Source organism: Anguilla rostrata, chromosome 4 (genome assembly GCF_018555375.3).
Source record: "Anguilla rostrata isolate EN2019 chromosome 4, ASM1855537v3, whole genome shotgun sequence".
NCBI lineage: Eukaryota > Metazoa > Chordata > Actinopteri > Anguilliformes > Anguillidae > Anguilla > Anguilla rostrata.
The window spans coordinates 3,452,091-3,466,849 of record NC_057936.1 but is presented as its reverse complement, the minus strand read 5'-3'; the positions used below and the strand labels follow the sequence as shown (position 1 = coordinate 3,466,849).

Genomic DNA, 14,759 nt, shown 5'->3' with positions numbered 1-14,759 from the left:
GTGCGTCTGTATATGTGTTTGGGTGTGTGCGTGTGTGTGCGCATGCATGTGTACTTGTGTGTGTGTGTGCGCGTGTGTGTGTGTGCGCGCGTGTGTGTGTAAGCATGTGCGTCTGTACACGTGTTTGGGTGTGTGTGCGCGCGTGTGTACTTGTGTGCGCGTGTGCGTACGTGTGCACTTGTGTGTGTGTGTGTTTCTGCAATGACCCCAGAAGCCTTCAGTGATACTCCACCAAGTTTCCACGAAATCTGAATGAAATGATTAAATAAGTGAACAAATCTGTTCTATCCCCTGGAAAGCCGGGGATTAGATTCTGCTTGTTACTGCCGTCATCATTATTAGCACAATTATTTCCCCCAGTTCAGAGGAAGCTTAACCCCCCCAAGACCCCCCGATGCAAATGCAAAGCCTGCATTCCACCCTCCCTCCAGCAAAAGCCATTTTACACACTCTGAATAAGAAGCAGAACGCCAGGCCTGCGGCGCGCTCTGGCTGTCTTACGCTGCCACCTGCTGGCCACTGCGGGCAGTGCATGCCAAAGAGTCCGCGTTTCATCAACATGGAGAAATTCCCCCGACAGTTCAGAGTCTAATCCACACAACATAGATGGCAGGAGGTTCACCCAAAATGACCAAGCGTTCATCACAGGACGATATGTACAAACAAGGCGCTACCTTGCAGTGTCCAATTTAGTTTCTGTCCAATTTAAATATGCTCGTAATGAATGTCGCTCAAAATCTTCAAATCGGTTTATGAGGGGGAACATGACCACTTCTAAAAAATAAATAAATAAATAAATAAATAAATAAATAAATTACCAAAAAAAAACACTGCAAAATGCTAAATAATCTAACGAGGAGCGATTTGTGCCAGAAGAGAATGTTTTTGCAATTAACGTTGGATTCTTGCCAGAACTTTATTTTTTGCAGCTGTCAAAAACTTGTTTGCTTAATGAGCACAGAGCATCTGGCTCTAACAATCAACACGTCTCCAAGCAACACATCCCCCCCCCCCCCCCCGTCACCTGTTCGACACATACCTGTTGCTGAACCCACTCACCCCCCCCCAAACCTCGACAGGGTCACCGCAAATGAGAAAGGTGCTGGGTAGAGAGGCTGTGCGGAGACGGCTTGGGGGGGTTGGGGGGGTCGTGGGGGGTTAGGTACTGTACAGAGACAGGTTGGTGGGGTGAGCGGGGGAGTTGGGGGGGTGGCTGCGCAGAGACAAATTGCGGGGGGGCAGGGGGGGTTGGGTCCTGGCCAGAGACGGATTGGGGGGGTGGGGGCTGTGCAGAGACCGATTGGGGGGGTGGGGGCTGGACAGAGACGGATTGAGGGGGGGGGGGCTGTACAGCTGAGCGCGGCGGGCTTGGCGGTCTCAGAGACAGATGGCGGGAGCTCTAACGGCAGTTATTCCGCGGACCGCCGCTGAGGGTTCGCCACTGCAGAGGCCGCGATGTCACATGGTACGCAGGCCAACGGAAGCCAAGCTCCGCAGTTATAATTACACAATCAGCGCGTCCTCCCTCCGTTACAGCCCTCGCCCTCGCCACCGGCATCGCTGCGTTTCCATGGCAGCACCGCGTCCGAAGCCTCGGGGACGTCCGCATGACAAACAAACGAAGAACGGAGACGCACCCGAGCTTCCTGACGCACCCGAGCTTCCTGACGCACCCGAGCTTCCTGACGCACCCGAGCTTCCTGAAGCACCCGAGCTTCCTGACGCTCCAGAGCTTCCTGACGCACCCGAGCTTCCTGACGCACCCGAGCTTCCTGACGCACCCGAGCTTCCTGACGCTCCAGAGCTTCCTTGGCGGTCTCAGAGACAGATGGCGGGAGCTCTAACGGCAGTTATTCCGCGGACCGCCGCTGAGGGTTCGCCACTGCAGAGGCCGCGATGTCACATGGTACGCAGGCCAACGGAAGCCAAGCTCCGCAGTTATAATTACACAATCAGCGCGTCCTCCCTCCGTTACAGCCTCGCCCTGCCACGGCATCGCTGCGTTTCCTGGCAGCACGTCGGCTCAAGCGTCGGGGAGTCCGCAGACAAAAGAACGAAGAACGGAGCGCACCCGAGCTTCCTGACGCACGAGCTCCTGACGCACCCGAGCTTCCTGACGCACCGAGCTTCCTGAAGCACCAGAGCTTCCTGACGCTCCAGAGCTCCTGACGCACCGAGCTTCCTGACGCACCGAGCTCTGACGCACCGGCTTCCTGACGCTCCCGAGCTTCCTGACGCACCCGAGCTTCCTGACGCACCCGAGCTTCCTGACGCACCCGAGCTTCCTGACGCACCCGAGCTTCCTGACGCTCCAGAGCTTCCTGACGCTCCCGTCTGCAGTAATGCAGGAGCAGGAGGAGGTGCTGTACTCCCGTCTGCAGTAATGCAGGAGCAGGAGGAGGCGCTGTACTCCCGTCTGCAGTAACGCAGGAGCAGTAGGAGGCGCAGTACTCCCGTCTGCAGTAACGCAGGAGCAGTAGGAGGCGCAGTACTCCCGTCTGCAGTAATGCAGGAGCAGGAGGAGGCGCAGTACTCCCGTCTGCAGTAATGCAGGAGCAGGAGGAGGCGCAGTACTCCTGTCTGCAGTAATGCAGGAGCAGGAGGAGGCGCAGTACTCTCGTATGCAGTAATGCAGGAGCAGGAGGAGGCGCAGTACTCCCGTCTGCAGTAACGCAGGAGGAGGTGCAGTACTCCCGTCTGCAGTAATGCAGGAGCAGGAGGAGGCGCAGTACTCCCGTCTGCAGTAATGCAGGAGCAGGAGGCGGCGCAGTACTCCCGTCTGCAGTAATGCAGGAGCAGGAGGAGGCGCAGTACTCTCGTATGCAGTAATGCAGGAGCAGGAGGAGGCGCAGTACTCCCGTCTGCAGTAATGCAGGAGCAGGAGGAGGCGCAGTACTCCCGTCTGCAGTAATGCAGGAGGCGCAGTACTCCCGTCTGCAGTAACACAGGAGCAGGAGGAGGAGCAGTACTCCCGTCTGCAGTAATGCAGGAGCAGGAGGAGGCGCAGTACTCCCGTCTGCAGTAATGCAGGAGCAGGAGGAGGCGCAGTACTCCCGTCTGCAGTAATGCAGGAGCAGGAGGAGGCGCAGTACTCCCGTCTGCAGTAATGCAGGAGCAGGAGGAGGCGCAGTACTCCTGTCTGCAGTAACGCAGGAGGAGGTGCAGTACTCCCGTCTGCAGTAATGCAGGAGCAGGAGGAGGAGCAGTACTCCCGTCTGCAGTATCGCAAGAGCAGCAGGAGAAGCAGGAGACGCAGGCTGGGCTATGCTCCTGCTCTGATATCCAGCACCTCCCCAGCTCACAGGATGACAGGAGCAGCGCAGTAATCATCTATTTTTAACGAGGCGCAGGCTCTCTGCTCAGTGCGCTGCAGGAGAGACGTTCTGGAAAGAGCAGCCGCACGCATGATGAGTGGAAAAAGAGCACGGAAATGAAAATGGGTCAGAAACGGCACAAAAAGAAAAATTAATCATTCTCAGAATGAAACTAATTATATCTCTTTGGGTTTCATTAAAAAGGGCACATTTATAGTAGGTACACGCCTGAATTCTAGGAACTGAAAGAGAAAGGATTTTTAAAAAAAGAGAAGCAGGCCTAATTAGGATGATACAACAGAACTAAAAGCCCAGCGATACTCCCACAGACCCGGCGAATTACAGCCGTGACTGCACACCACTTCCGCCTGAATGCCGTTGAGCCACCGTGGGGGGGGGGGGCGGGGGCGGGGGGAGCGGGCACGGACAGGAGCTCTTCCCCACAGGTGCAGCGGGTACAGGAGTGGTACCAACGCGCCAGGCGAAATGCCAGCCAGCCCTCCTGGAGCGTGCCTGGCACAGGCTGGGACTGCATCACTGTGGCCCAGCCCAGCGCTTCCCAGCCTTTTCCCTTCCGCGGCACACTTTCCAAATTTACAGAGTCTCAGGGCACGTCACCCTCAACAGAAAACAAACGCGAGCGACGTACTGACGTTGATGTGACGCACCAACAGTGGGCCTAAATGTTCTTTTGGGGATTTAATGAAGCAATGTCCATTTTAATGACATTTATTTTGGCTCTTGTGAATGGGATTTGTTCATTTAAGTTTTTTTAATTCATTTGAACGTTAAATTTTTTTTAGAGGATTTCTCTCACGGCACACCTGCCCTCGCCTGATGGCACACCGGACACACCGGTTGGGAAACGCTGGCCGAACCGATGCCACCGTTTCCCAACTGCCCTCTCACTGCTGTGACATCACCGTGATTGTGACATCATCACGCATGACTTTCCCGCCCTTTTCCAGTGGAACGCCAGAGCACTGAAGAGAGCGGAGAACACAGACACAGCTCAGCCCCTGGAGGACCAGAGCGAGGCCTAGACTGTCTGAAACCCCGCGGCTCGCTGGCGAGGGGGGGAGGACATCGTTATTTAGGCTAAAGCGCGGACTGCAGGAAACTCTCAGGCTTCCCACTGAGGCCTCTGGATCTCCAAACACACAGCATACAGAGGGCAAAGAGGAGCTGCTTAGTATGACAGGAGATACACGCGTGTGTGTGTGTGTGTGTGTGTGTGTGTGTGTGTGTGTGTGTGTGTGTGAGAGAGAGAGAGTGAGTGTCTGAGCGTGTGTTTATGAGAGACTGAGTGCATGCGTGTGTGTGTGTGTGTGTGTGTGTTGTGTGTGAGAGAGAGTGAGGTCTGAGGTGTGAGAGACTGAGTGCATGCTGGTGTGTGTGTGTGTGTGAGAGAAGAGTGAGTGAGTGTTGGGAGTATGAGTCGCGGTGGTGAAGAGTGGATGTCAGCATGTGTTGTGAGATGAGTGTGTGGTGAGTGGTAGTTTCTTTAGAGATGAGGCAGGTTGGTGTTGTGTGAGAGGATGACTGGACGGTTTCACGGTGTTGAGGTGGATGTCTGCTTTCAGACAGGCAGACGTACGTTTGAAGTATACTACAGTGCACTTAAGAACACTTGAAGTATAATCAGAAGTTCATGCCGTCATGCTGAAGTGCACTACCATTTCCACGCTGGTGAAGTCACTGCGGCCTCAGGTACAGCAGCCAGAGGTAAAGAGTGAAGCCCACACTACAAACCCCACGCAGCGGAGACATGACCGACATGCAGCCGTGCGTTAGCAGTACCGGGCTGACACGCAGCAGGAGGTCACCCTGGAGGGGGGGTGGTGGGGGGTGTGTTGACCAACCCAGCCCCGCCCCGCCCCGGCCTGCTCACAGCTAGAAGGACACAAGCAGCAGGAAATGTGATTTTGTGCATGAGGTGCCACCGCAGATCAATAGTAATCGGATGCCTCCTCCCCTCCCTGAGCGGGTAAGAGCTCTCTGGCTCCTCCCATCGGGGGGGCGTCAGCGCGAGCCGGGGCGTGAGTCACCGTCCTCCTGACCGGGACCTCCTTCCGTTTTTTATTTATTCATTTCTTTTTTGGCAAGTCATTCTGATCATAATAAAGTGGATGGCCAATCGAGGCAATAAAAAATACATCCAATCAGTGGGTCCCACGCAAAGGCAAGGCGTCCTTTCGAGACGCACGCACACGACACACACGCACACACACGCGACTCACAGCTCTCCTTCAGGACAGCGGGGAAGCCACACAAAAGATGACGACTATAAAAAAATATTACAAATGTAAAGAGACTCATAAATATCACAGGTGCGCTGGCATCAGAAAGGCCGCTGCTCTCGACACCTGCCTCGCCTCCAGGTAAACCTGCACAGCGAGCGGCCAAGCACCGAAAACAAGGCTCGCCCTGGGTACGAAAGCAGTGCATTCTGGGACGAATCCAAAAAAGCATCAACAGACAGAGGTCCTGCACTGACCTGACTGGCTGCACACACACACTCCGGTGCACTGGGGGGGTGGCGGGGGGGGTTGGCGGGGCAGGGGGCGGAAAGTCAATGTAAAAATGAATTAGGGTTCCATCAGACACGGCCCTCTGAGGCCCTCTGAGGCTCAGGGAGGTGGGGGGAGACATTAGGCGGAGTTTTAATTAAAAACATTTCGGCTGGACGTGTTACTCAGGGGCATCCAGACAGCCCAGACGTCTCTCACACGCCCCCCCCCCCAGCCCCCCCAGCCCCCCCAGCCCCCCCCCATCCGCAGCAGCTCGGCCGGGGCGTGCGTTCTCTCCACGCGTCTCACTCTGCGATGCTGCAGAAGACGCAGCGAGGCCCAGACTGCGTTTCCCCGGCTCCACGTTACACCAGGGAGGACACGCACACGCGTGCACACCGCCCTGCACCGCCCTGCACCGCCCTGCACCGCCCTACACCGCCCTGCACCGCCCTGCACCGCCCTGCACCGCCCTACACCGCCCTGCACCGCCCTACACCGCCCTACACCGCCCTGCACCGCCCTGCACCGCCCTGCACCGCCCTGCACCGCCCTGCACCGCCTCGTTAGGGTGTGCGTGCTTTCCTCCTTTACACGCACGGCTGAGAAAAAGCTGAATACTGCACGTGCTCACACACACATTCACTCACTCACACACACTCACTCACTCACATACTTGCACACTCACACTCATTCGCACACTCGCGCACACACACACACACACACACTCACACACATGCACTCACTCAGATACTCACTCACTCAGTCACTCACATACTCACTCATTCACACACTCACACACTCACGCACTGACTCACTCACGCACTCACACTCACTCTCTCACACACTCACTCACACTCACTCACACACTCACACACTCTGAGCCGTGTGTGTTGGGTCCATGGAGGAACCCCAGGCTGTAGACAGGCCGTGAGGAGGGCACGCACACACAGCTCAGTAGGACTCGGGTTCGAAACCTAACGCACTGTGGAGACTCACACACACACACACCCGCTCACTCACCGATCCAGTATCCGCCCTCACACAGCGCAAAACAGGGATTAGATCCCCCCACAGACACTCCACACTCCACAGGCTTACTTTCACCAAGAGACACACTCCACAGAGCAGCAGAGCAATCTTAAAGGATCTGACAGCAGATCTTCCGGGGGGTCGGGGGGGAATATGACTTTGATGGGAGCAGAGTTGCAGGGGAATGAAGTTAATTTCACAGTGGCTGCACAGGGGGTTAGAGAAACAGCCATTCCGCACAGTTTAACATACTGTAATTACCAGGAAAAAAAAGTGAAAATGATTCAATTTCGAAAAGGACTTCAAAAAAGAAGAAAAAAAACATTTACGTTAAACAGAGTTGAGGGGTGCATCCATGTGAGTACATTCGCTTTTAATGAGTGACAAGGAAAAATTACGATTCCAGGCAGGAAATGGAGAGAGAGGGAGAGAGAGAGAGAAAGACAGAGACAGAGAAAGAGAGCGAGACAGAGAGAGAAAAAGAGAGAGCAAGAGAGAGAGAGAGAGAGTGAGGGAGAAGCCCCCCACTGCTTGCATCACATCCAGCAATCGCTGTTTCAAGAGAACACAAATGCATGGGGGGGGGGGGGGCTAGCCAGTCATGCTTTTCCCCCAATGCATGGAACATCTCCAGAAAAGACAGAGAATTAAATTAACCATTAAAAAAATAATAATAATAAATAGAGAAGAAACAGAAAATGAGAGGAAGATGGTGTGAGTGAGGAGGCCACGCCTTTAAATCTCTGGTTTTCAGTGACACAGGAAAGTGGAAAGAGCTGTTCCGGGTTTTACTCAGCGCAGTTATCCAGCTAACTCTGTGATCCCGTTTTGTGATACCGGACCCCCCAGGGCTCTCCGGCTTATCCACAATGCTGTCGCTTGAATTAGCTACAGCGGGGAATCTGGAACTCCAGTCCTGAAGGACAGTAGAGCCCGCTGGCTTTATGTGCATTTCAGCGCTGAAGAGCTGAACTGATGGTACAAACAGTTCACACAACTGTTTCTATGGTCTTAATGGCTGCTGATCAAAAAAATGAAACACTGCCCTCTGCAGGCCTGGAGGACTGCAGTTTCAGACTCCTGGTCTACATGGCATTAGATATTTGAGTGTTCATATATTCATATTAAATACGCAGCAGGACTCAACTGCCTTTCAAATTGTGCCACAAACTTAATCTACAACGCATGCTTTCAGGTTATCACTGGCACTTAACTGAAAATGGCTCAAAATAAGTTAATAAATCATAGCGCCTAAAAGAAATAATGATCACTTACGCAAGTTGGAGTCAAATAAATAAAGTGTGAGTGTGTGCGAGCTCGCGTGTGTGTGTGTATGTGTGTGTGTGTGTGAGTGTGCTTGCGTGTGTGTGTGTGTGTGTGTGTGTGTGTGTGTGTGCGTGCGTGCGTGCGTGCGTGTGTGGGGAGGGGGGGGGGTTTCCGAGTTCATAATGAAAAATAGCTCCTTTTTGATCAGCATGAAGGGTATCCATAGCAACCGCAACTTTGCGCTTTGGAGAGTGGATAAAAAAAAAAAACTGAGAAGCACAAATGAGAGAATATTTTTAAAGAGAAAATTCTGGAGTTTGATGACATGAGCGCACACACACACACACACACACACACACACACACACACAGACACACACACACACACACACACAGACACAGACACAGACACAGACACAGACACAGACACAGACACAGACACACAGACACACAGACACACACACACACACACACACACACACACACACACACCACACAGACACACAGACACACACACAGACACAGACACAGACACAGACACACACACACACACACACAGACACACACACACACACACACACACAGACAGACACACACACACACACACACAGACACACACACACACACACACACACACACACACACACACACACACACACACACACACACACACACACACACACACACACACACTCACACACACACACACACACACACACACACACAGACACACACACACACACACACACAGACACACACACACACACACACACACACACACACACACACACCACACACACGCTCTTAATAACCAAGGACAGGGTTTGGGAGGGAGAAGGGGAGGGAGGGGGGGGGGATATCCTTTGGGCGAATTGATTCTGTTTACCTTGGTTAGGGAAAGGGACAACCAGGCTTTAATTGGGTGATATTTATCTGTCCGCTGTGGCAGGTCCGGGGCAGCGGATTTGGGGTGATATAGAGGGTAGCTCGGCTAATGAAACACCCGCTGATAGAACGCAGGCTTGCTTAATGGTCACACTTGAGTCTGTCCGCTTGGACACACGTCCCCGCGCATGAACGCGAAATGGTAGCACTTAAACAAACACCTCCCTAAAACCACCCACCTGATAAACACACCAACGAGCACACCACACACATGAACACACACACCCATGAGAGATATGACACGCAGTACACACACCACACCACACCACTTAAACACAAATATACAGCACTTAAACACACACACACACACACACACACACCACTTAAACACTACACACACACACACACACACACACACACACACACACACACACACACCACTTAAACACTCTCACAGCACTTACACACACACACACACACACACACACACACACACACACCACTTAAACAGATACACACACACTCCACTTAAACACACACACACACACTCCACTTAAACACACATATACACACACACACCACTTAAACATACACAACACTCCACTACAACACACAGACACACACACTACTTATACCCATACACACACACCACTTAAACACACATATATACACGCACAAACACACCACTGAAACACACACACACAAACACACCACTTATACCCATACACACACACAGACACACACAAATGCTGATCAAAAAGAGAGGGAGAGAAGGGAGAGGAGACAGAGGAGAGGAAAAGATAAGAGAGAGGGAGAGAGGGGGAGAGAGAGAGAGCCCTAAAGACAGAGGGGACACACTGGCAGAGTTCTCCTCTTCTCTGTCAGATAAAAGCAGAGTCAGATCCGGTCCAAGTACAGGCTCAGTGACCCTGCTCCAGCAACAGAGAAAGGTAGACATAAAAAGTCATGGTTGCCGAAAGATGAATGTTTATGTGGTCACTGTAAAAAGAGGAGAGGTGGAGACAGAGATGCAATTCCTCCTAGCACTGTGAGAAATATACTGGGGTAAGAAAAGAACATTTCAGTAAATTTTCTCAACTTCAAAACAACTTTTCTGCCCTGAAAAATGAGGAAAAGCTGCTAAAAATCCTTTCACGAGAAGGACCAACAGCGCCCCCCACAGGACATTTCAGCCTGTGGTACCCCCTCACAGAAGGGACAGTGAGTCCCCACCCAGCGATACAGCATAACCACCGTTCAGAGATATCATACAATAGCTTATACTCACATAATCATTTTATCTTATTTTTCTAAATAATCTTTGTACATTTATTTAAATATAAATTAACGTTTTCCTTTTAAACAGTTTAACCACATTTAGTACGAACTACAAAACTAAATCCTCAGTTAAGATGTTTACGGTACTTGTGCTACCCTCCATTTTATTTAATCAACTCGCATAATGCTTCAGCAATATTTACTGTTTGTACTTCACACCAATAAAGCATACTGAATTTAATTAAACTGAGAGAGGGAGAGGAAGGGAGGGAGGGAGGAAAGGAGTGGGGGGGGGAGGGAGAGAGAGAGATAGAGGGAGGGAAAAGGAGATATCTACACGGCGGGGTATGATGTCGACAGGGCTACACTTAAGCGCAGAATCCTCCAGAGCACAAGAGCAGCCTGGATGCAAGAACGAAGAAAGACGCACAAGTCTCAGGACCAAAGTCTCAGGCAACCCAAGAGACAGGTCACCAGCTCAGCCTGGCCTGGGTGTCAGTGAGCTACTGCAGCAAGCATGCCACCTGGTAGCTCTTATTTTCTTTTTTTGACCGGCCAGCCCTATAAACGCGAATGTCCGTGACTGAGTGAGTGATGACGTTACACCGCGCATGTCTGTGACTGGGTGAGTGACTGACTGATGAAGTTACACCATTGGTCGGCCGGTTCGGTCCAGCCATATACTAGGTTTAGACCTGGCCTTGCTTCCCTTTCATGTATGATACCTGCACTGGTCGTTATTGTACATTCAAATGACGATGGGGAGCGGCGGCAAAGTAAAATGCAGGAAGGCTTCGTTAAAGTAGGACCGCACCGAGTAAGCCTGTAAACCCGCACTTTTAAAATATAACGGCTGAAACTCACCCAAGATGCTTCCAAAAAAAAAAAAAAAAAAAAACTCCCCTCGAGCTTTAATCAATAGACAACAACAATAATAAGCGTAAATTAAGAATCGGTAGCAGGGAAATGCTGAAAAGGTTTGCGGCTATCGATCCTGGCAGTGGCGGAAGTGAGGAGGTTTTAATCCCGATAATCTTGGAGGCACGAGCTCGTTCCTCACGCGGGGTTTAAACAGCGGGGCTGCGCCGCCGCGCGCGCCGTGTCGGAACGCACCAAGGTCGCCATCGTTACCGTAAACTGCAGAAGTACTACTCGTGCCATTCGCGGTACTCGCGCAGAAACGCTTTTTTATCTTTATTACTTTGGCAATGGCAGAGAAGTGTACAAGGGATTAGCAAAACCGCAGTTACTTCAATTCCCGAGCCACCGTGAACATCATCCATGCCCATTCTACCGTAAACAAATTATTTTTTTATCTGACTTTTTTTACGAAGGGATACGTCCAGTGGAAATTAGCATGGGTAATGTTCCTCATACTCCTAGTCAGATATGTGTTTTAAATACTTTAACTCTTTAAGATGCTGGCAAATTGTAAATATCGCCTTAGAATTTTCAACAAAACATGTCACTAACCAAAATGGACAACCATGACAAACTTTTTTGCTCTGAATATTGTCAAAAAAAATAGACGTTTCTCCCACGGTTTCAGTAATCACCAGTAATTTTAGGGCAGCTAATGGGTTAACGTATTTCATTTGATTCCTACGCAGCACTGAGGAGGAAACAGACGGATTATGGACGGTTAGTTGAAACTCAAAATCAGCGATAGGATAAATTAACAGTAACTGGCCAATTCAGCCCTTCAGTTCGAGGCAGAAAAACGTATGAACTGGAGATAATGACTGGAATATGGAATCTCTGTCGTCATGCCTCACTGCGTAGCAGTGAACTCCAAGTACATCTACAATTCCTTTTGATATACGCACGCATGCACACACGCGCGCACGCAGCACTTCAATCAGATCAAGCGCAATTGCGTTTATAATCTCTCAAGAAGGTTGGATCCGTGACAGGTTGGACTGGTTTTATCATCACCGCGGCAGTTTATGTGTACATACTGCCCTCCAGTGGCTACCCGTAAAACTACACCATCCAACTGCCTGCGAACACATGTAATCACATATATAACTTGCAGACGCTCAACGCTCCCAGACAAATGTTTAAATTACAGTGGCTTTTAAAGGAGAACTTCACTCATTTTGTAATAGTTTCTGTCGTTGTCTTTCACCCTGACTGTAGTAAAAAAAAAAAAATGCAGCCAAACGTATACGTTATGCAGATCTCCCACAATGCATTCCTTCGTCCCATGCCCACGTTGCAAAACACATGCAAACCAATGGTGAGGGTGAGGCGCAGACAGTGGGTTAGAAGAGGCAGGTACAGGGGTCATACAGGTGAGGTAAGTGGGGCTAAGTCAGGACAGGTGACTTATTAGGAGTGAGGCAGAACAGGTGAGGTGCGGGGGGGTGAAATGGGAGAGAATCCCATCAGACAGCCAAGATCCAACTACTACAGGACCTGAGTCACCCCAGCAGCCTTTAAAGTGGATGTCTGTTCTCTCATACATTTGTGTTTAGTGAGTTTACCTTTCTACATCCCATAATTTCTCCAGAGTTCAACCTGACAGCCATTTTAAATGGGGCCTGTGAATCATTTTCCCAAATTATTATTATTTTGTTTGTTTCGTTCTTTCTTTCTTTCTACATTACATTACATTACATTCTAAAATGCCTCAGGAAAAATATCCACCACAGACCAGACGGTACACCAGTTAGCTTAGCCAGGCTAGCGCACATGCGCTGGTGAAACCAGACCAGACGGTACACCAGCTAGCTTAGCCAGGCTAGCGCACACGCGCTGGTGAAACCAGACCAGACGGTACACCAGCTAGCCTAGCCAGGCTAGCACACACGTGCTGGTGAAACCAGACCAGACGGTACACCAGCTAGCTTAGCCAGGCTAGCACACGCGCGCTGGTGAAACCAGACCAGACGGTACACCAGCTAGCTTAGCCAGGCTAGCACACACGGGCTGGTGAAACCAGACCAGACGGTACACCAGCTAGCTTAGCCAGGCTAGCACACGCGCTGGTGAAACCAGACCAGACGGTACACCAGCTAGCTTAACCAGGCTAGCACATGCGCTGGTGAAACCAGACCAGACGGTAAACCAGCTAGCTTAGCCAGGCTAGCACACACGCGCTGGTGAAACCAGACCAGACGGTACACCAGCTAGCTTAGCCAGGCTAGCACACACGCGCTGGTGAAACCAGACCAGACGGTACACCAGCTAGCTTAGCCAGGCTAGCACACACGCGCTGGTGAAACCAGACCAGACGGTACACCAGCTAGCTTAGCCAGACTAGCACACACGCGCCGGTGAACCCAGACGAGACGGTACACCAGCTAGCCTAGCCAGGCTAGCACACACGCGCCGGTGAAACCAGACCAGACGGTACACCAGCTAGCCTAGCCAGGCTAGCACACACGCGCTGGTGAAACCAGACCAGACGGTACACCAGCTAGCCTAGCCAGGCTAGCACACACGCGCTGGTGAAACCAGACCCCCTGTCTGCAAACGCAGAGACGCTACAGAAACGAAGACTTGAAAGGTGAATTGACCGTGAGACTCGGCATGCTGGCAGTCTCAGTCTCAGTCTCAGTCGGGCGGGAGAAAGGGACTGACCAGGACTTGGGCTCGCCGAAGTGCAGGTAGTTGATGCTGTAGAGGTCCATGTCCTCGGTGTGCCAGGCGAAGGTGGTCTTCCACATGCCGAAGTACAGGTACGGGGTGTTCACCCCCTCGATCACGATGCCGCACTCCTGCTCCACCATGTCCAGCAGCGTGTTCAGGCGGCTGATGTTCCACTCCCCGATGTCCTGGACGCAGGACACAGGACACAGGACGCAGGACACAGGACACAGGACACAGGACACAGAACGAGACGTGTGAGAACGCTGTTTCAGGACCCACCGTTACCGTAACCAGGACAGGGAGGCACGTTTCGCCTTCATTAGTCAGGAAACACGAGACTTTCATACCCGGAAATGTCTCAACCAAACACAAACTTGGGTATGTCATAAGCACACACACACATCAAGAGGTTTTTAAACCAAGAGGGGCACTGTAACAGGGCAGGGGGAGGGCTTTTGAATATTAGAACATAGGATTTTCTGGGGTGGTGGGGTCCAAAGTGAGATCTTTTCATGGGACCCAAAATACCTGTTGTTGCCCCCTGTCTCTGATAGTTGATAGAAGGAGACCACTTCAGCCAGTCAATCAGTACTGGCTCAGAGACATTTAAGGTCTGATAAATCTGTTTTGCTGATTAATTATAAGAAGAAGAAGAAGAAAAAAACAGGAAGAAAACTAAATAAACCTCTTAACTTTTTTCTGTTTTTAACATTGATTGGCATTTGGTCTTTTAGACAAAAAACCTACTAAAATACTAACCATACTAAAATAGCATGGCTAAAATAGGCATATATCTATGCTCTAGCTGAATCATAAGAAATTCTGTGCGTTTGGACTCCTCCACGTTTTTTTTTAAGAGGAAAGAAATGCAAAACTGCACA

General features: G+C 51.2%; 1 protein-coding gene across 1 annotated transcript in view; it reads right to left on the bottom strand.

Moving 5' to 3' along the window:
• The window catches only part of kdm4b (lysine (K)-specific demethylase 4B), an 81,298-nt gene that overhangs the window by 47,530 nt on the left and 19,009 nt on the right, over positions 1 to 14,759 (bottom strand). Inside the window, 1 exon segment of the mRNA XM_064334021.1 lies at positions 13,870 to 14,063. Within this exon segment, the coding sequence (XP_064190091.1) occupies positions 13,870 to 14,063 (194 nt within the window).